This window comes from Crassostrea angulata, chromosome 3, assembly GCF_025612915.1.
Source record: "Crassostrea angulata isolate pt1a10 chromosome 3, ASM2561291v2, whole genome shotgun sequence".
Taxonomy (NCBI): Eukaryota; Metazoa; Mollusca; class Bivalvia; order Ostreida; family Ostreidae; genus Magallana; species Magallana angulata.
Window position 1 is genome coordinate 39,065,239 of NC_069113.1, and position 22,635 is coordinate 39,087,873.

Here is a 22,635-nt window from a genome sequence, read left to right on the forward strand (position 1 = left end):
TTTTAAAACAATTTTTGGTTCTGATATAAAACACTGGTACACCAGCAAGTGAAGGAGGTTACGGGGGTGTATTTTCTTGATCCAAATTATATAAATTATATGATATAGTGGGTATTTCTTTTAAAGACTTTTGGGGGGATTTTTGATTTTTGATATTTAAATGTTTTCTTCTATTCATCATTACAATTTGTTTGTCAATTAAAAATCGCTATTTATTTCAATTTTGTTTAAAACTATAAGCCATTATACTCGCTGCATGGTTATTTCATGGATATGCAACTATTCAATAAAATTATTGTTTCGTAAATAGATAGGAATCTTTGATGGGTTTCATGAAAGTTATCATTTCTTAATTAAAATACAGATTTATTCACATTTTTCTCATTCATCCTCTTCATTATGAAACACACTGAAGAACTTTAATGATGCCTTTGGTCTATCATACGGGCATGAAGAAGTAGTAATTGTCACAGGTGCTTGAGGACAGGATTGACCCCCCCCCCCTTCCACCCCCACCCCCAAGTATATAGACCCCGGGACTTTGTTTATCTTTTTTAATTAAATTATCCTTTTATGACATATTTCTGATATAATTTATTCATTCATTGCCTAACATTACCTAAAAGAAACATTTTTAAAGAATCCAGGCCCTCTATACTTGTATTATATGTGTAGAGGGTCTGATTTTTTAATAATGTTTGTTTTAGGTAATTTTGTGCCATGAATGTATAAATTAGATTAGAAATATGTCATAAAAGGATAATTTAATAAAAAAAAAAATAGATTCCCGGGGGTCTATATACTTGGGGTGGGAGTGGAAGGGGGTCAATCCCGTCCTCAAGCACCTGTGGTAACTGCACGGAAACAATTGCTAGTAATATAGTTTTTTGTTAGGGGTACACAGGCCGTATGGCCCGGGGCACAAAAGAAAGCGTTAATTGTTAATTTTCTGTTGACCCTATCACGCTACATAGAAGGAACAGCCAATTTTCTATGAATTTGAAACTTTGCTATTACTATTTAGAATTCTGACCGTGCTTTCATCGCAACTAAAGTTTTGATCAATCACAAAAATTCCACACGCTAAGTCAATCTCAAAAGTTGAAAAAAAGACACCAACGAGAGTTGTAAATTTCATGCTTGACACGTAGATATATTTGATATCCGGTTATTTGCATAAAAAGCCAAAATTGTACACACAGTTAAATGATAAACAACTTACATTTTTAAAACACAATTTCTTGTGTTTTTTAGTTCAATTTATACCTATTGTGATATAGCCTCTTAGACCACAACTGAAGGAAATTATGACAAGACGACCCCTTTCAATATTGTTCCTTAACGTGCATGATGGTAAACTAAATATTGTTAATATCATTGCATTGTTAGGGATGTTTACAAAGCCCCCTGAATTTTGATTTTAATCATGGTTGAGCCTTGCAAACGGGTTGTTGCCTTGTCTAAAGACGCAAACAGATATACCTGCTGTTTATATTGACAAGCCGCATTTATTAGGTAATCTGACAGCGTTGCTATGAAGAGTTTCGAGATTAACGCGAAATCGTCATAAATCGTACCATGAAGTGAACTCTCTGTTTTCTATCATTCATTCTTAAAATAAAAAAAAGACATATCAGGTATAAGATTAAGAATATGATTATGTGAATGATAAAAGTTTTTTTTTTTGACAATTTAATAAAATTACAACTGTACAAAAACGAATAACTAGAGACAAAAATACTCAGTGTACTTTTTTTAAAATTGACCAAATCAATTCCAATTTTGTTAGAAAATCTTTTGAAAAATTGAAAAAAAATTGATTGTGTTCAATAAATTACGTCAAAGACAAATTGATATACACCGAATAATAAAAGATAATAGTGTAAATTGCGCACGTTGTGTTGATTTCTCCCCGTGATTCTTTTGAAGATTAAAACAGATCTTTAATGTTATTAAATGCATGGACACCTTTTTTGACATCATGGTTTTCAACATACTGAGATATGGAATTAATTAAGACATGGAATAAGGGTTTAATTCCATCGTATAAATTACCCTAACTACAATGGTTTCACAAAGCACGACTCCCAAACCCCCGAGTGAATTATTGGAGAACCAAAGGAATTCACTAATAAATAATTTGAAGTCTTTAAAATCTATTTACTTTAAACTTGGACTAATCTTATTGAATTTTATCGTAGAACGCCTTTAAGGATTATGTGATTTGAATCCTTAAATCCATCGCACTAAAAACTGCTGATAATAAATAATCAATTGAAATTGTCTATAAGAAATTGATTTACGAAGGCAAAAACAACAGTACGCATGATCTAAAGGATTATGTAGATACCAAATTGCCAAGTTTTGTTCATATACGGCACATCCCTTGTTAGATTCGAAGCAGTGGGAAATAAGGAATCGGTACGTATTACATATGTTGGACAAAGAATAGAAAAGTACCTAAATATTAAGCATCATTTACATCTATTTTGAAGAAGAAAAAGAGTCACTTTAATTTCAAAAGTAAATTATACTATTCATTGAATTGTTTAATCATCACTATCTTAAGCTAATTTCTAAATTATTAGATGGTCTAAATGAACGCGATGTCAAATTTGCATTGTAGGTAGACTTATTCTTTCAATGGTAATTGTTTATTGTTTACTCAATGTAGGTAAGCGCATGTCTGAGTGACAATGTCGCTACTATTGGTATTTTTCCTGAGCCTGAGCGGATGTTTGGCAGTAGACAATCCAATCTTTTATGGCGGATCCATGAGTTTTTCAATTTCCCATGACGACAGAGACAATACCGACAAGGTAACGAAATGCATGTACTATTTTAACTTAAAGTTGTAGTAAGATTTTGTTTGTGAAATAAGCCTTTTCTCATATTTTATTCAATTTGGCCAATAAGTCATATCTTGGCAGATCCCCCTTTCTTGCTCTCGGTTGATATGAAGGTAAATAATGACAGTTTGTATCTTCTTTTGTCAAAATATATTATTCCAATCCTCTTAAAAGTACATTTTTTTAGTATTTTCATGTAAGAGCAAATCATCACATACTTGCTTTATTCACTCAGCAATTTCCCTCTGATATCTTAGAGTCAATTTGATTTCCATACCATTTACTCTGAACTACAAACAATTTACTCTGAATTATATAACATTTACTCTGAAATATTTTTTTTTATAAAATGGCCCATAAATATTCTATCAAATAATCTTTATAAAATAGATACGAGAGAACAGATAAACGCATAAAAACATTCATCTAAGAAGGTGTGTCGGGAAATGTTGATTAATAACTAAATAATCTTCTTTTTATGACATAATTATTCATGTACGTTTATTTAAGAAGATACTTATTTAATTGTAATAGTAAGAATTTCAAAGAGTATGCCTTTTAATAATATTTTTGTATGATATTGTACAATTCTGCTTTGTATTTAAATTTCGATTTCATCGTATTAATTTATTCATAGATAAATGTCATTTATCAATAAAACTTTTCTTAATTAACTTTATAATTGTAAATGTTTTGATATCATTCTAGAGAAAAAACATTTTTCCAATGGAGACAAATGTTTAAGGATTAATTTCCTACCAGAAAACCTTATTTTCCTATAATATTTTCTGTTATTGATTAATATATTTTGACTGCAGATTGAAAACAACGCTTTGTTTTGAAATTCAAAATGTGTCTTTTTTTCAGAGTAAAACTAAAGCATTGTAACAAACGTTCTTTCATTTCGAATAGTGTCAAACTTTTCTGTATAGCTGCATTTCTGCAGCGTCTCTTTCAAAAGTTTATAAAGGTAACACAATCAATTAGACTTTTAGTGGATAATTTATTTTTTTTAAAACATTGTGTTGTTTCCTTTGTCAATTTAGGTTCACCTTAAACTTCTGACAGGATGGAAGATTGGCACTGGACCATGCGGTAGATCTTGTCCTCGAACCCGAACTAGAACAAGTACCATACAGTCAAGGAAAAACATGCTGGATAAAAAAGGTGATGGCTACTTTGGCAACTGGGACATGGAAGTAAGGAAGTCTAGTGGTAACACATACCACCAAAACTTAACGACAATTGTCAAAACAAACCTAACGGAAAAAGTGGAAAGTGTGAATCCAAGATTGGAATGGGAGCTCGACACTGCTGAGCTCTTTGTACCTATTCCGGACCAAGTTAAATACGTGGATATTATGTAAGCCAATTCTTTATCAATACTTTTTATCAACTACTGATACCAAATTTAGTTAACAAGAAAATTTTAGTTAACAAGAAAATCTCTCTCTCTCTCTCTCTCTCTCTCTCTCTCTCTCAAGCTTTGGATCAATTTACTACCTTAAGATTCGCTCCTTTTAACCGAAATCTCCAAAAGGGAAAGAGGGGAGGCGTATCCGTTCGGAATTTAGAGAAGAGTGGTGGATTGTAGACCTTTAATTTGCAAAATATAAAAAACTATATTATGATTAAAATGTTGACGTTTTCTTCATGCATTAGTTATTCCTTTAGGTCACTTCTTATATTGTAACTTAGATAAGAAACTGGATTACTCGAATTGCAGATTTGAAGGAAATTCTTGGTTGGCACTTACTGTAAACAAACTGACAAAAGGACCGCAATGGCACTTACAAGTTAAGGTTAACCCACACGAGAGGAGTGATACACTAGGCCCTAATAGAAGTCCAATAGTTCAAATGAAACCATTTTTTAAGTAAGTTGTTCTAAGACTATTTTGTTGATGTTCATATTTTTTTAAATAACATAAATTATATCATAAAGGCTGATTCACTAGTATTGCAGTAGCAATAAAGCAATCCCAATACCTTCTGCATAGATTGAATACTAAAAGGTTTAAAATGAGCTATAACATTTGAAATTTAAAACATGAAAAATCTATACTCACCGTTTAAATATCGAATTCAACATCTTTTTTCTGTACAGACTTGGCATGAACAAAACCTATGCAATCTCACTCACTGCAATGGATGAAGATGATGACGCAATAAAGTGTCGTTCCTCTAAGTATGTAGAAGCTGGGCCAGATCTCACAAGCCATAGATTTCACAAAGCTAATGTCGATGCGGTAAGTTTACAGCGCTCTTCTATCAGTGAATCTTTTGTTAAAAAACCATCCTCATCTATATCAAAGATATAATAACCTCGATAAATCATAGTAGAGATCTTTTGATGATTTGGTCTGGCTCAGCAAACGAAATCGGATTCGGTATTTATACATCCTTTTTTCACACATGCCTTAAGCAGTGTGGTAGCAAAAAATTGACGCTTTTTTCTAAATGTTGATAAATATACCAATCTGATTTAAGTAAATAAGCAGCAAAAATCAAGGAGCATTAATTTTTTTTTCAGGTTGACCGTGAACATTGAAAATTAATTTTCATTATTTACAGATTACAAATAGAAAAACGCACATGCACACGAAGTTTTAAGTAATTTCAATTATTTTGAATTAGTTATATATGTATATTGCTAGATAACATTCTCTAGATCCACTGGACCAGATTAAATTAAAATTGCTCCCAACATTCTGATGAGGAGGGCTTTTAAATTGTAAAAATAAAGGACAAAATCTTTTTTAAAGGGGCATGGTCACGATTTTGGTCAAATTCTATTTTTCTTTTTATCAACAGTTTTCTAATGTTCAAACGAAATTTGAGAGTCAGTCGTAGAGTTATAATCAAGCTACAAGGCTCACAATTCTTAGTCATATAAACAAGGCTCGTGCCCTGTTTTTGTTTACATATATTCAATATACCAGTAAGAAATCTTTTTAAAGCAAATTTGTCTATATTCTTATTCATTTTAAGCATAAAAAATCAGTTTCTAACGTTCAGCACATTCATTTTAGGTGTTAAACTGGAATTTTCACTTCAACATTCAAAATGTTTACGAAAGCTTTGTTTACTTAGCAAACAATTGTAAGCTCTGTAACCTGCAAAGAACATAATGAATGAATCTCAAATTTTGGTTGCCTATTAAAGATGCCATACTTAATCATTGTTATTTAAAAAATCGGAAAAATAATTTTCATGACCATGCCCCTTTAAAAGGTAGATAATTTCGAAACAGTTAAGATAAGGTGTATGTCTTAAAAATATTCTTCTTAAAAACGACTGCTCTAGAAATGCCAACATTGACACCAAAGCTTGTACATGTATATATAGCAAAGATTCTAAATTGTTTAAATCTTGACTTTCAGACTAATACTGGGGCCCAATGGCCAACTTGGGTACAAAGTTTCTAAAGAAATGCATAGGGAAATTGTTTAAAAAATCTTAAAATCTTCTCAAGAACTACAATGCTGGAATTTGTGAAATTATAATGCAATCATCCTCAGATATTATAAATTTTAGATCATTAAAATCGTCACAATCTTAATACTAGGACCCAAGAGAGGTTTAGAGTTTAACATAAAAATATAAAGGGGACATTTAAAAATCTTTTTCTTAAGAAATTCACTGCTACAAATTGTGAAATAACAATGAAGGTATCCTCAGAATAGATTTTAAATGGTTAAAATCACGACACCCCCTTTCCGAGCCGCCCAAGAAGGGTTCAAAATTTAACATAGAATATATCAGGAAATTGTTTTAATTTTTTTTCTCAAGAACTTCATCGCTAAAATTTGTTCAATGGTTATGCAAGCACCCTTATATAGATTTTGAATTGTAAAAATTGAATTGTGATTCCTAATGTATGCGGTCCCCGTGAGGGGCTTAAAGTTTAGCATAAAAAATAGATAAGGAAAATGTTTAAAAATCTTTTCAAGAACTACATTGCTACAGTATGTGAAATTACTGTACAAGCATCCTCAGATATATAGATTCTAAATTGTTGACAACATGACCCCCGTACACTAAAACTGGGACCCCAAGAGGGGTTCAAAGTTTAACCCAGAAAAAATATTGGGTAAATATTTGGAAATCTTCTTTTCAAGAACTACAATGCTACAATCTGTGAACTTACTATGCAAACATCCTTAGACAGTGTAGATTATAAATTGTTAAAATCACGACTCTCGTACTTGTACGGAGACCCCAAGAGAGGTTTAAAGATTAACATAAAATATATAATAAAAATGTTTTTTAGAAAATGAAATAGAATGCTATAAGGAACTGTTGTTCAGGTGAGTGATATGGCTCATGAGCCTCATTGTTGTTAAGTGTCCTCTATATAGATAATCATTTGCAGCTGAAAGCTAGAACATAAATTCTGTTGGTTGGGTCCAATGTTCTTAATGATATGAAAAAAAAAAGATGACTCTAAAAATAAAATATCATAAAATAATTTGAAAAACAGAATGAAAGCTTTTACAACTAACAATCATTTAAATTTAAATTGATACACCCGCAAAACTAACAACATCGCTTAAATATCAACATTAAAGGTGCATGTGATTGAGATAAGACTGAAGTGTTCATAACAATTTGAAGTGTTTATAACAATTATTTCTACAGGTTTATATATACCTTCATCAAAAATTTCAAACAATGTTAACAGTATATTTGTTAATTATTTGTATTCTGCAAAACCATATATATTAATGAAAATTTTAAAATAGATAACAATTCACGATAAAAAATGTGAATGCAACTTTTAAATAAAAAAACCCAACTTAATATATATTCCATCAAAATATTTCAGGAATCTTGCACAATTAACATAGACACCACAGATAGCAGTGTATTCTATGAGAATGCTACAGGAGCTATTGCAGTGACTGTCCAAGACTATGCTAGAAAATTGCTTAAGTTGAAAGAGGAGGAAAACCTGATCCATCCGTATGAACAGGTTTTAAGTGCGGTTACAGTTCAAGTAAGCAACGATTTTAATGTTACATGTTTATTGTTCATTATTAGACAGGTTGTGTCCATTTATCATTAAAACAATACACAGTGCATATTTCTACGGTAATCCAGGTACAACTGAGGTGAACTTGTAAAATGTATTAAACATATTAGGAAGGTCTTGTTTAACGCTTAGCAAGCAATATTATTAGATCGACTATCAGCGTAATAGCATGCAAATATATTTTTAAAAATCCAAAAAAATTGTCTTTTCGTGATGTTTAAGTTGAGACTATCAAACAATACATGTAATGCATGTAATTTCAAAAATAGGGATGGGTTAAATTTCATCGCTGAATGCAAAGAAAATGACCACGAATCTTATACATCTTATAAAGAACAAATGAATAATGATTTGTTAGATTTTTTTTTTTTAGAAATTAAGCTTTCACAATCTGTTCTATTTGATAAACAAATTCTGCAAATTTTAAAGAGTTTATTTTATGAGGTTTTTTTCTTCACAGAATTATAAAATTACCATGCAGAAATGTTTTAACTAAATTCAGATATTTAACTATATTTAGAAAAACCAAATAAGATTTTCAAAGAAGTTCTATTTATTAAATTCAATAAAGAACCTGAAATTATCATGAACATTTATTTTGCCAGTAAAGGGGGTTTATTCACATAAAAATTTCTTATTTGCAAAGCAAAAAAGTCATTATAAAAAATTAAAAAAAAATCATTGGCAAATGATTTCACACTGTATCATCCTGTTCTTTCCTCTTTAAAACAAGGGTTGCTGTTATTATTTTATTGAGTTACAAATACAGGGGACAAAAGTCAATACAGCAAAATATGCTTTTTAGTGCAAAAAGGTAAAATCTAATAAACCTAGCACTAAGGAAAAAGCACCAACCCCCTTTTTTCCTTTGCAACATGAAGTATGTTTTGCTTACAGATTCAATCTACATACTTCTCAATGATTTTTTTTGGTTGCAACCATATTTGAGGTAAATGAAATTTTCATCTTAACGAGGCCGGGTCAAATTTTTTCTGCCCTATATTAAATGAAATTTTAAATGAATTTTTTACATGAATTCCTACTGATATAGTTATTATTTTAAGATTAAAAAAATAAGACATTTACCACGCCGTTTGTTAAGGGGGTCATCTCAAAGTTTTTAAATTTTTAACATCGGACCCTATTGGATTTTGCTTAAAATGTATCAATTTTGCACATTTTTTACAAAAACCATTTGGCCAGAAAATCTGATACTTGTGTGGGAGCATCCTTAGATAGTGTAGATTCAAGTTTGTTCAACTCATGGTCCCTGGGGGTAAGGTGGGGCCACAATGGGGGGGGGGGGTCAAAGTTTTACATAGAAGTACATGGAGTTAATCTTTAAAAAACTTCTTCCCAAAAACCATTTTGCCAGAAAAGCTGATACTTGTGTGGAAACTTCCTCAGATAGTGTAGATTCAAGTTTGTTCAAATCATGGTCCCTGGGGGTAAGGTGGGGCCACAATAGGGGTCAACGTTTTACATAGAAGTATATAGTGTTAATCTTTAAAAATCTTCATCTCGAAAACCATTTGGCCAGAAAATCTGATACTTGTGTGGAAGCATCCTCAGATAGTGTAAATTCAAGTTTGTTCAAATCATGGTCTCTGGGGGTAAGGTGGGGCCTCAATGCGAGGTCGAATTTTTACGTAGGAGTATATAGAGTTAATCTTTAAAAATCTTCTTCTCAAAAACCATTTGACCAGAAAGGCTAAAACTTGTGTGGAAGCATCCACAGATAGTGTAGGTTCAAGTTTGTTCAAATCAAGGTCCCTGGGGGTAAGGTGGGACCACAATGGGGGGCTGGGGGTCAAAAAAGTATCATCAGGTAGCAAAATCATATTTTATTTAGGAGTAGGATGGAGCCACATGGGGCGGAGGGTCCAATTTTACAAAAGATAACAGTTTAAATTCACCAAAGTTCAAATGTTATAATATATGGTTTAACTTATATGCAAGCATTTTGACATATTTTTGATTCTTTTAACTTGTTTAGACTTTGACCTCTGGACAATTCTTGGGCTGACACAAGTTTGATGCAGGTTTATATCCCAGTTGATTTTGATCCTTTTGAGAACTGTAATGCTCAATATGTGAAATGACTATATTGTGACAAAAAGGGATCAATGATAAACAGAATATCATGGGAAAAATTGAATTTTTGATATACAGGATCTGTTAGACTACATTGTCCATATTTTTTGTTTGGTATATTATTCCGTAAAGCTGATTTTATAATGTCTATTGTTGCTCAGGTGAGCAATGTGGCCCATGCCCCCAGATTTGTCAGTTAATGGCTTTTTTTTCTTGACAAAGGCGGAAATGATGATCTTTGTAGCATTATTAAAACATTCAGACATATTCAAGTAATAAATAAATATATAACATCACATATTAAGGGTCATTAATATGAAATACATTGTTACTGTCTTGAAATATATGAATTTAACCATTAAAGCGGGTTTAAGAAAACGTGACAGAGGGCTAGGCTTGCTGAACCCTCATCACGTTTTCGACCTGAGCCAAAATATAGCTTATACTTCGAGACATTTATGCTTATTCCACAATATAATATCAATTTTACGCATCAAACGAGCTATTTTCCACAAATTTTGCTGAATATCTGCAGTTGAAACTATCACGCAATGGCGTCAACCAAGCAAAAAGATGACATCACAATACAAATGAAACGCTGCACGAGAACGTGCGTACGTACTTGATCTGTACTCGGCCTCGTTTTATAGTAACAGTTACGTAAGGTACATGAGTAATTTAAAATTTCCATGATGTTCAATCCTCAAAATTATTCATGACAGTGTCACATTTTGAAAATACATCGTATATATACTCGTGCACTCAGTACTGGATAAACGTATTACATTAGCCTTTGTATGTATTATTTTTATTCATTACAGTTTTTTGTATTCATTGTTGAGCATGCTGACGAACCAATCTTTGTATCTCCAACTCACCCAAACCAACAGACGTTTATAATATACGTTGGGGTCGAATTCACAGTAGATTTTTATGCAAGACCAACGGCACCTGATGCGAACAGGTATTTTCGGGCGCTAAAACAATTAAATAATAAAATTAATATATTAACAATAATCATATGCATATGCCTGTGATAACAAAACAAAGGAACAATTGTCTATTACAGTTGAATTGACCTTTAGGGCCGGTATTGGTTTCTCTCTTTACGAATAACATATCGATATCCGTTCCACTTCTTCATTTTAGGCCATACTCAGTAAACTCTTGGGTTCTAGTTCTTCTCATAATGTAAAGTGATTGAAAAACGCAAAATTTTCAATTTTTTTTCAAAACGTTCATGATATTTTCTCAAGTAAATGTAAAAATGGCGGTAAAGAAGTTTCCATTCCCGTTAGTGTGCATGCGTCCTTTTACAACTAATTTCTTTTGAGATGTTATATTTGATTTCGAAAAATGTCATTGGTGCAAGAAATGCAAACTGTATTTAAAAAAAAAATTTTTAGAAGTTGTGTCGATACTGAAATGTAGCCCTACAGTTTAAAACAGATCAGATTATAGAATATTGTCTGTTATTCATTAAAAAGGATCATTGTTTGTTATAAATTGTCTAACTGACCCATCGACATTTTTTCCAATCTGTAAATCTTCCTAACGCATTTTTGGCATAAAATGTCACCAATGCACACGCTTTTTGCAAAGAATGAACTGCCTCTACTTTGCAGTACTTCTCCCACACTTCCTATAAATATTCTCTCTGGAAAGGCAAACGTTAAAGTTTTGCTGCGCATGATTTTTTTTACGTGGACCTGTTTTGAGTAACAAAAAGGGAATGACTTTTGTCCTCAAACAAAGCGTGCTTACACTAAGGTATAGTTACAGTTAACTGCTTTCAGTACATATTTTATCATAATTGTCTTCAGTTGGAAGAGCAAACGTGCATTAAAGGAAAAAAATCGGAGTAAATTACAAAATACACAATTTTGTATAAAAAAAAAATTAAAGGTGTTTAAACAAATCGACAATTTAAAAAAAGTATGCCAAGATGAAATAGATCCAGGGCACAAAACATCCTTTTTAAACATAGCTAGCGGTTTAACATTCTGTCTATCAAGAAGTTACTCATAGGGATGTAAATATAGACCATTATGATGCAAATCAGTTTTTGAAATTTTTGTCTATTTTTTTGCAAAATTCAACCTCAGAGCTGGGGTTCCCTTAACAAAATTCTATCTTAATCTATTCCTTATGGCCTAAAATCATGCATAAATATACCATTTTACCTAGAGAATGCTGTTTAGCCAACTTTTAAGATTGCAAGAGCAATATGATAGGTTCAAAATTCGAAAATTTAGAAATACTAGATGAAACCCCGCGCAAGGTCGAAAATTAACACTTTACACATTATAATAATATAATGTTTAATATGTTGAACCATATTTTTGCATTTTTGTATACACTTTGTCCAAATTTGTCCTTATCTTAATCCATTAAAATTGAAGTAAAAAAATCCTGCATTGTTTTATTTTTAGAGGAGCAGACAGGGATGAAAAATCCAAACTGAAATTGATAATATTCACATGTACATGTACGTGGCCTTAATCCAGTTTGTTGCAGCTGACTTGAAAAAATAAACTTTTTTTTTCTACATGTATTTTTTTCAAACCAGTGAATATGTATTTAGTGTATCTCTCTCTAAATTTGGTTCTTTAGGTCAATTTTCAATATAATTTCTATAACTTACCCCGTTCTGGAAAATTCTATCCCATTATCTCGCCAGAGGCCGTGTTTCGCACGCGAATGAGTATCAAAATTAAAATTGCCAACTAAGTAAACGAATTGACTTATTTTATTTATTCAACATTTGACAAATCTAAATGTTTATATATTCTTTAAATAGGCTCACAGTAAATATATATTCAGTCTGTACATAATCATTCAATATTATTTCATTGCAAGTATATATTTTGATCGAGACATGTAGCTTACGGACATCACCTCACTCGTGTTGAAATACCAAAAGTGTAAGCAGTTACTCTGATGCAGGCGTTTTGTAGTTTATTTGCAAAATGCTTTAATTTATAGTATAGATCTTAGATAAAATATAACAAAAAAACTTTGATTTTCAAAAGCGATTTTTTCCGGGAAATCCATCTCCCCTATAGGTCAAATTAATTGTTATTCGCAATAGATTCTTTTTAATGAAATTTTTTATTCATTTTTTCTGTAAATTCCATAAGCAATAACATGCATTTTACAAGTTGTTGATAAAGAAGGGCGTGAGGCGTAACAAAAATAATGTAGATATTGAATTTTGGGATTATTGAATCTTATACCAGAATGATACACTCAAGTTTGTTTAAAATTCATTATTACTTAATTTCCCGAGAAAAGAAAAATAGAGCTATTTGACGTGACAAGAACAGGGGGACGGGAGACGAATCAAACTGATATCAAATTCATCACCAACCGTACAGCGAAAATCACAGTGTCTTGGATTCCTGTCGGGGCCGACCTAGGAAAAGACATTTTGTGTGCTAGGGTCGAAGACAATGAAGGGTGAGTGTTTATTTTGCATAATTTGTTTAACTGAAGTTTTTTTTTACAGAAAGAAGACATTTGTTTCAAGTAAAAAATAATAGCTCTAATAAACATATTTTTTAAAAGGTTTTTTTATGATATATAAGACAACCATGAAAAAAATAAACGAAGTTTTAAACATTTTAAAAGGGTTTAGAAAGAAATTGCTTAACTTATTCACACCTCACAGCCTTATTAGCATAATCGGAACCTTTCTGGTTTTTATATTCACGAAAGAATGAAAAAACCCGAGAAAGTCAAAACTTCGTATATCTCGGGATTTTAACGTGACCAGTCTCATACTCGTGAAAATCGAGAGAGGAGTTTAAATGGAAAAAGTAAGTAAAAGTTTTTGTTTCTTATATTGGCAAGCTTTTAAATTATTTAAAGTTGCAGAACAATTGTTTATTAATGTGAAGTCGAAGTTTGGGGTGATTAGCCTTATCTCGTTAAATTTTGTTCAGCATGAAACAGTCTGAACAGCAATCCTCGATTTTGTCAACAATCTAAAACGTGCTAAGGAGTAGTCATTCGTCGGTAAGAACATACTTACTTACATTGTTAAACTACTCAAAAACTCTTTTAAAAGCCTACAATGCATTAAGTATAGTACACATGTTACAAAAATGTCGATAATTAATGGTCGTTGTGAAATGTGACTTGAAAGACATGTTTTAGTATGAAATGTGTATGCAGGTGTATTATAGTCAGTTTTTACACATAATGTTACGTAGCATACGTTAAAAAAATATTGTATGTTTTTCCTACAATATTGAGTTTGTGTCAATCATGCTTTCAGTCATTTCCATACAGAATTTCCTCGACACGTACAATGTACACTGTACATGTGGTTTTGATATCTGTATCTCATTCAAACTGTTAACTTTATGTCTTATTTATCTATTAACGATGAGAGTGTTTATGAATCAAGGGTCTGAATTTGTTATGTAATTGAGAGTATGAGAGAGAGATAGACTCAGAGAGAGAGAGAGAGAGAGAGTATGAGAGAGAGAGAGAGAGAGAGAGAGAGAGAGTAATTACAGTGTACATGTAATTGTTATTGATTGCCTTGCTTCCATGAACCATATATATATATATATATTTCAATAATGCCACATTGCACTAGAAATATTGCTGACAAAGATGTTGAGAGAGAGAGAGAGAGAGTATGAAAACCATAACAAATTTTATAGTTATATGTCATTTCCCACTTAATGAGTTGTTATAGCTGTTATCATGGTAATGTTTTGACCTGATGTCTCAGATACTGCATGTGCCCATAAAAAAGTGTAATCTAGGACACACCCTTTTGTTTTGATAATGACAGCATTTAGCTTTGTAATGATAGCTAGTGTATCTTTTTTCTTCTAATCTACAGATTTACCTGCGGCTTCCAGATGATCTGAAGATCAGGAATATAGAAAATATTGTCAATTTGATATTGCTAATGACCCAGTCAAGTCTGCTGAAGCCCAGAAGGTACTTCTTTGTCATGTAATAAACTTACAACTTGTCCTTCATATGTAGATATATTTGGTTTAAGCTGATTGAAAGCCAAGCAAGGTCATCTAAATAGCTACAATGTCTTGTGTAAAAGGGAAAGGTTTATATGGGCATCTTGTTGCAAATCTGCTTGATTATCTGTATTTTAAGGGGTGGGAACCTCTGAAAGGAATACCAGGAGTTTGAAAATATTATAAACTTTATGAGATGTGTTTTACACTCTCTGAGAAAATGGGATTTGCAGAAATCCCATGAATTTCTTATGCTGGAAATATGTTTTTCAGATTAGTTTTTGTTATTGACGCAATCATATTTTGGTGTACATAGAATGTTGATAGTTGAAACTCATACAGACAATCATATGTTACATAAGTGTTACATAAGTGTTAATGACTTTGATCTCTGTTCAATATATTTAATATCTTTCTGTCCACTGGATATCTAAATATCTTTGAAGTTACACCATTGAAGTTACATATTCATTACATATCATGTGTGTGCAGAATTGATTGAGCCAGGTTTCCTGATGTTGTCATATAAGTGATACATTGTACTGCTTTAAAAAGTATACATCACTTGTGACTTACTGGTATATTAGTACATATTTCATTTGTAAAACCATTTGACAAATTTAAAGTGTTTTGTAGTACTGAAATGTTTTTATGGCTTTTAAAATTACTGAAAGTACATGCACATGATGCAACTATCTTTTGACGCTGTATATATAACAAAAAGAAACTGTCAGCTGGGTTTAAAATTAGTGGCAAAATGATGTAATACATGTATGTACAATATTATATAAATAGTGCCTGTTTGGGAGGGTAACAGTTGAAATTGACACCCCGAGAAAACCATTGTCAACCGACGCGAAGCGGAGGTTGACAATGGTTTTCGAGGGGTGTCAATTTCAACTGTTATCCTCCCAAACAGGCACTATTTATTTTGTTATACTGAATGTCTAAATTTTTAAGAAAATTTTACTGCGCTTTTATATAGGAATAACGTAAATTCTACAGCGAACCGTACGCGCATAATTTTCGCGCATGTAACAATTTGTAATGTTACCCATTGCTAAGTGCATTGCTAACGCTGAGGGTAATAGAACGGATTATGAACTGCGTCTTAACCAATCAGATTTCAGTATTTAACATGAAAGTATAACAATAGAAAAGATTACATTGTTAGTAATTGCACATTCCATAAATAACGTCATTGAATATATACATGTAAGCATTTGATGAGTGCACAATGTTTGCAAAAATTACATGTAATTCTCTTAACACTTTATGTTTATTCTATTTTAGTTTCCAGACCATGACATTAATGAATATTTCTTGAATGGAATGCATGAGGATTAGAATGGAACCTTATTCTGCCTTTTTATGGAGCCAACCACAGAAGAATTTGTTCTATACACATCATTCATAACATTCTAATTTGTGTTGCATAACTTTAAATGTTACTGGATGAATTGTGTTCACATGATGAATACCAGCAAACTTTTTATCGAGTGCACTTAATTTGTATTTTTCCTACCCATCCATCTAACGTATGTTTTTATATAACATATTCATATACATGTAATATTTTTGGAAACAGCTATTTTTTTTAAATTGGAATTTAACCTTACTATTTTATACAAGTTTTTTTTTTTATAAAGGGACTTGGACACGATATTAGATCAAAATTTTGTTTTCAGTTTCTTTATGCATAAAATGATTTACTTGCACATTTTGAATAATTGACCATAATTTGAATGTTAGAAGTCAAGTTATAAGAGAGATACAGGGGTAAGAATTTATTGTTATGTAAACAAAGCTCGAGTCTTATGTTTGTTTACAAATTATATAAAGTATGAAATTACCATACTGATTCGATGTGATCATAAATGATATTAAATGATATTATTAATCGAAAAAAGCAACATTTGAATGAAACTTACACCAATAAAACACATATGTAAATAATAACAAGACTCGCACTTTGTTTTTAAAACAAAGAATATTGAATTCTTTATCTTTCATTTAACTCAGTATTTGACTTTCAAAATTAGTATTTTGATTTTTTTTAGAATGATGTATGCAATTTCATTAATTTATTTTCCATTTTAAGAAAATTTATTTTAAAAAAGATCTCTTACAACCTGTGTATTTTTTTTCAGTTTACATAACACAGTGTATTAATTGAATGTAGTTGTGTAGATTTATACATGTACCTACAAGCAATATACATTTAATATTCACCAGGTACATGTACCAGCCTACTATATTTGATAAATAAATGTACTTCTTTCATGCCTTTTTCATGCCTTTTACTCATTGTTATATGTATTATTTATAATTAAAATACTTTGAAAACTTTTCTCAATTTATTTATTTTAATAAGATTAAGAAACAGACCATAGTTAATGCACGTTTTCAAGAGTTGTTTCTCTTGGGGACAATAATGAATGCTCCCCAGGGTTCATGACCCTGAATATTGAGTAGGCTGTGAGGTGTGTTATTATACTCCCCTTTGAAGAAAGAAGGACATACTGCTTTGCTGCTGTTTGTTTGTCTGTTGGTCCATCAACTGTTTCCGTTCATGATGAAATGAAATTTGAATACAGATTTGTCATAAAATATCTAGTTCATGTTTGATTTAGGGTACGATCGAGCAATTTTTAGAAGAGTTATTTCCTTTGAAATCCCAATAATTGCAATTTCCGTTCATTTTCTTTGCAGAGTTTTAAGTTTATAAGGTCAATTTCATGTCCATGTCTACTGCCCATAACAAATGCCTGTGCACCCTATAATGTCTAAGTGATGGGGACTTACGTGTTTTACAAACGTCTCTTGCTTATTATGTGTCACAAATGAACATGTAAATGATATATAAACCAATGGATGAACTCTTTTAAAAGCCATACCATCTATTTTTAAATGTTCAATTGTTCAGAAATTCCCTATTTTGGAATAATGCTTCATAGCATATGACTTTTAAAGTTTATTTACATCTTATCTTTCGTTAACTTTTATACTGTTTTATTTGTTTAGGTTTGAATCCATTAATCTTCACTGTTTTACGATCCTCATAAAACGTATGTTTTTATGTACATTTTAAAACGTTTTACATAATTTAAATCACTAATCAGTATAATTTCTTTTTTTATAACAATTTGCATGTGCGAAGTATACTTTTAGTAAACTGAATATATTAATTGATTTCACTTTATTTACCATTGCATTTTTTTGTCAAATCATATACTTACAAATGTTTGATAATTTGCAGCGTACACACCACACCCTCAAACGCCCCTTCAGGTAATTCTTTAATTGACGACCTTACGCTTAATATCGTAAGACATGTGTATATGCACAAATCAATCAAATTTAATTTGATTTTGTATCCTTAATTTTGTAGGCACGACCATACTTTGTATTTTTCCCTCAGCCCGGCGATATTGTTTTCCCTGAACACTCCTTTTGCAAATTTCCGATTTATGCAGCATCGTTGATACAAGGGTAAGGTCTTTGAAAATGAAAAATATTATCCGCTATAGAATACAACATCATTGTTGTTGTTGCTCATATTGAGATTTCTGTGAAGTGAAGATGTGTTATATGTATTTAAGGTACTTGGTCCCGATTTTTTGTCAAATTTTAGCTCACCTGAGCTGAAAAGCTCACCTGAGCTTTTCTGATCACATTTTGTCTGTCGTCCGTCTGTCGGTAAACTTATCACATTTTCAACATCTTCTTTAGAACGACTAAGTCAATTTCAACCAAACTTGGCACAAATCACCCTTAGGCAAAGGGAAAAGTTGTGAAAATTAAGAGCCACGCCCTTTTTCAAAGGGAGATATTTAGAAATTAATGAAATTTTTTTATAATATTCAAAAATTTTCTTCTCAAGAACCATTAGGCAGGGAACTGAAACTTGTAAAGAAGCATCCTCTGGTAATGTAGATTCAAAATTGTAAAAATCATGAGCCCCAGGGGTAGGGTTGGGCCACAATTTGGGTTCGCTTTACATAGGAATTTATAGAGTAAATCTTTAAAAATCTTCTTCTCATAAACTAATCAGCCAGCAAAGCTGACACTTGTGTGGAAACATCCTCAGGTAGTGTAGATTCAAAGTTGTGAACATCATGACCCCCGGGGGTAGGGTGGGGCCACAATGGGGGGGGGGGGGGTCGAAGTTTTACATAGGAATATATAGAGTAAATCTTTAAAAATCTGCTTCTCAGAAACTAATCAGCCAGGAAAGCTTACACTTGTGTGGAAACATCCTCAGGTAGTGTAGATTCAAAGTTGTGAACATCATGGCCCCTGGGGGTAGGGTGGGGCCACAAGGGGGGGGGTCGAAGTTTTACATAGGAATATATAGAGTAAATCTTTAAAAATCTTCTTCTCAGAAACTAATGAGCCAGGAAAGCTGATACTTGTGTGGAAGCATTCTCAAGTAGTGTAAATTGAAAGTTGTGAACATCATGACCCCTGGAGGTAGGGTGGGGCCATAATGGAGGGTCGAAGTTTTACATAGGAATATATTGAGTAAATCTTTAAAAATCTTCTTCTCAGAAAATAATCAGCCAGACAATCTGAGACTTGTGTGAAAGAATCGTCAGGTAGTGTAAATTCAAAGTTATAAAAATCATGATCCCCAGGGTAGGGTGGAGCCACAATGGGGGATCGAACTTTAACATAAGAATATATAGAGTAAATCTTTAAACATCTTCTTCTCGGAAAATAATCAGCTAGGAAAGTTGAAACTTAGGTGAAAGATCGTCAGGTAGTGTAAATTTAAAGTTGTGAAAACCATGACCCCCAGGGGTAGGGTGGGGCTACAATGGGGGGATTTTTACATAGGATTTAAAGTTTAGCTTAAACTTGTGTGGAAGCATCCTCAAGTAATGTAGATTCAAAGTTGTGAACATCATGACCCCCGGGGCTAGTGTTGGCCACAATGGGGGAATCAAAGGAATGTATAGAGTTAATCTTTAAAAATCTTCTTCTCAGAAACTAATCAGCCAGGTGATTCTTTATAATTGTTAAGACTTTGGCCCCAGGACAATTCTTTGGCCTCACAAGAAGGTTCAGAGTTTGATGTAGGTTTTTATCCCATTTATAAACAATTGTTAAGGATATTTTTTAGAACTGCAATACTGAACATGTAATATGACTATAAAATCATCCTGTTAGAAAAGGGAATAATGATTATAAACATAAGAATATCCAGGGGGAAAATGGATTTTATTTATACAGGATCTACATGTATTATTGTACGTTGTCCAGATAGTTTGTATTATGACTCCATTAAGCTGATTTTATTATATCTATTGTTCCTCAGGTGAGCGATGTGGCCCATGGGCCTCTTGTTTTTGTTGTTATTGTCTACAATGCCTTCGAAATGCATTTCTAAAGATCAATCAAAATATTAGCGTCAGCCGTAGAGATTTAAGCATGATACAGAGCTCACAGTTCTTTGTCATATAAACAAGGCTCGTGCCATGTTTTAGTTCAATTTACCATTAAGACATTCTTTCCTTTTCAAGCTGATTTGTCTATTTTTATTTTCATTATAAGCATTACTTACAGTTGCTAATGTTTCTAGATTCATTTAGGGTCTACAATTGGAATATTCACTTCAGCATTAGCATAAAAAAAAATACAAAACGTAAGCTTTGTTTACATAGTAAAGAATTGTAAGCGCCGTATCTTGCTTATAATTTTACAATGGACACTCAAATTTTGGTTTACAGCTGTAAGAAACACTTTCCTAAAGCATTGTGAACTTTAAAAACGGAAAATAATTTTTGACCAAAATTGTGGGCAAGTTTTTATTATGCTTGTGTGATGGTTCAGTATTTGAATTAATTTAACAATGTTTTTGTCAAGAATGGATTATGTAAAGTAAGATTTGTTATGCTTTGATATTGTCTTTTATGTTTGAAGGGGCATGGTCACGATTTTGTCGAAAATTATTTTTCCTATTTTAATATTTACAATGCTTCAGAAAGGCATTTTTAATAGGCAACCGAAATTTGAGTGTCATTTGTTGAGTTATAAGCGAGTAACAGAGATTGAAATTCTTCGCTATGTTAACAAAGTGTTTGTTTCTACCCTTTCAAGAATAGTACGCTAGAATAGTAGCAATATATGTAAGTGGTTCACGTTGCACACTTCTGAAATTTCATATGCACTAACTCACTTTCTGCTTTTAGAGGAATAACAAACATCAGCATTCAGTCAACAGACGCACCTTCTGCGGTTGTAGTTGGTGTAATAAGACCAGTCAACAGTACATACGGACCAGGAGCAAAGATGATTGAAATTCAGTTAAAAGAACCAGTGGGCGGAGTTCGCAAAATCTGCTTTGAGGCTTCGGATGCGTATGTCTATAAATAATGATTTGAGTTTTGGGGGTTTCTTGGTTGTTAAATTGATTACAATCAACAGGTAATGGAAAGGAACATGTTTCAAAATCGTTCGTTTTACCTGATGAATATGTTAACAGTTTGTTTCACGTGATACATAGGTATTTCTGATAAATATGTGAAATGTATGCAATATTTTGATATACATATTTAGTCTTTTCTGCATTGTTATATATTATATATGTTGAAACTAGTCACACATTTAGGCCAAATATTGTTCAGGATTGGACATTATTGTGCATTATAACGAAGTGTTACTTGGGACGCTTGTAAAGACAGTATTGTTTACGTTAAGTTTTAACGAGACAAAGGCTGAGACCATATTTTATTATATTTGCGGGAAAGAGTCTACTAAAATTAAGTTTATGAATTTTTAAAAATATAAAAATAAGACATGTCATTATCTCTAAGAGTTGGTATCAAGGATTAGTCTGGTAAAGTTGTAATTCAATTAGTTTTTGGATGTTCATTGATTCTTTGGAACACAGCAAAGAAAATACAGTACTTACGCGTGTACAAACCTTTACTTATTGTACAATGAAGACAACAACGAGCTTTTTTAATATCTAGTTTTTAAACACTTACACGGGCAAGCTTTTTGAAATGTTGTTACTCACGGATTAAATTAGTAGTCACATTTTCAAGCCATCAAAAATATTTGTAGGGATTCGAGCACAGTGCAGTGTCTTTTTGCTAATGTCCTGAAGAAAGGTATTTAATTTTATTCGGAGCTTTTCAAAGTTTATGAGTTTTTCTTCGAAATATTTGATATTCATAATGCATTGTAAACAGATATAGCCGAGAAATGGATAATGCAACTTTATGAAATTTTTTTTTTTATAAAAGATTGAAAATCAGTATTCATTTTATAATATATAAACACTAAATAATGAAAAATAATGCTTTCATTTTGCTATTGTTTGGAAACATGCTAATCATAGATTCACACACTTAAAAAACAAAAGTTCTATTTCCAGTGATATATCATTTAATAAAATACACCACGAAGCCAGTTTCTTTTGTTGTTTAATACTAAAAGATTAATTCAATTAACCATTTTCAGATCCATGCGAGACCAACCCATGCAACAGTGGTGGAATTTGTTTTCCATCGGAAGACCACAATGATTTTTTTTGCCACTGCAATAAAGGGCTTACAGGCAGAACATGCAATAGTGGTATGGCTTGAAAGACAGAGTGAATTAATCTAAATGGAATAAATCTTCAGGCAGCTCTTTAACCTGATGCTTTTTCCGTA

At 31.9% G+C, this 22,635-nt stretch overlaps 1 protein-coding gene and 1 long non-coding RNA gene across 3 annotated transcripts in view; both read left to right on the plus strand.

Annotated features, from left to right (window-relative positions):
* Nucleotides 1-2,291: 2,291 nt before the first annotated feature.
* Nucleotides 2,292-22,635, plus strand: part of LOC128175483 (uncharacterized) — an 86,667-nt gene continuing 66,323 nt past the window's right edge. Inside the window, exons 1-14 of the mRNA XM_052841121.1 lie at nucleotides 2,292-2,421; nucleotides 2,675-2,819; nucleotides 3,896-4,212; nucleotides 4,576-4,725; nucleotides 4,956-5,097; nucleotides 7,677-7,847; nucleotides 10,799-10,941; nucleotides 13,272-13,436; nucleotides 17,996-18,039; nucleotides 18,231-18,262; nucleotides 18,363-18,463; nucleotides 21,166-21,333; nucleotides 22,043-22,089; nucleotides 22,442-22,555. Coding sequence (XP_052697081.1) covers nucleotides 2,697-2,819; nucleotides 3,896-4,212; nucleotides 4,576-4,725; nucleotides 4,956-5,097; nucleotides 7,677-7,847; nucleotides 10,799-10,941; nucleotides 13,272-13,436; nucleotides 17,996-18,039; nucleotides 18,231-18,262; nucleotides 18,363-18,463; nucleotides 21,166-21,333; nucleotides 22,043-22,089; nucleotides 22,442-22,555 — 1,717 coding nt within the window. The 5' untranslated portion in view covers nucleotides 2,292-2,421; nucleotides 2,675-2,696. The remainder of the gene's footprint in view (nucleotides 2,422-2,674; nucleotides 2,820-3,895; nucleotides 4,213-4,575; nucleotides 4,726-4,955; nucleotides 5,098-7,676; nucleotides 7,848-10,798; nucleotides 10,942-13,271; nucleotides 13,437-17,995; nucleotides 18,040-18,230; nucleotides 18,263-18,362; nucleotides 18,464-21,165; nucleotides 21,334-22,042; nucleotides 22,090-22,441; nucleotides 22,556-22,635) is intronic.
* LOC128175487 (uncharacterized) lies at nucleotides 13,638-17,322 on the plus strand. 2 transcript variants are annotated; one of them, XR_008242690.1, is made up of 3 exons: nucleotides 13,638-13,994; nucleotides 14,836-14,936; nucleotides 16,265-17,322. It is a non-coding gene; the product is annotated as an uncharacterized LOC128175487 (long non-coding RNA). The 2 variants fall into 2 exon arrangements; XR_008242689.1 differs by having other exon boundaries at nucleotides 13,638-14,936.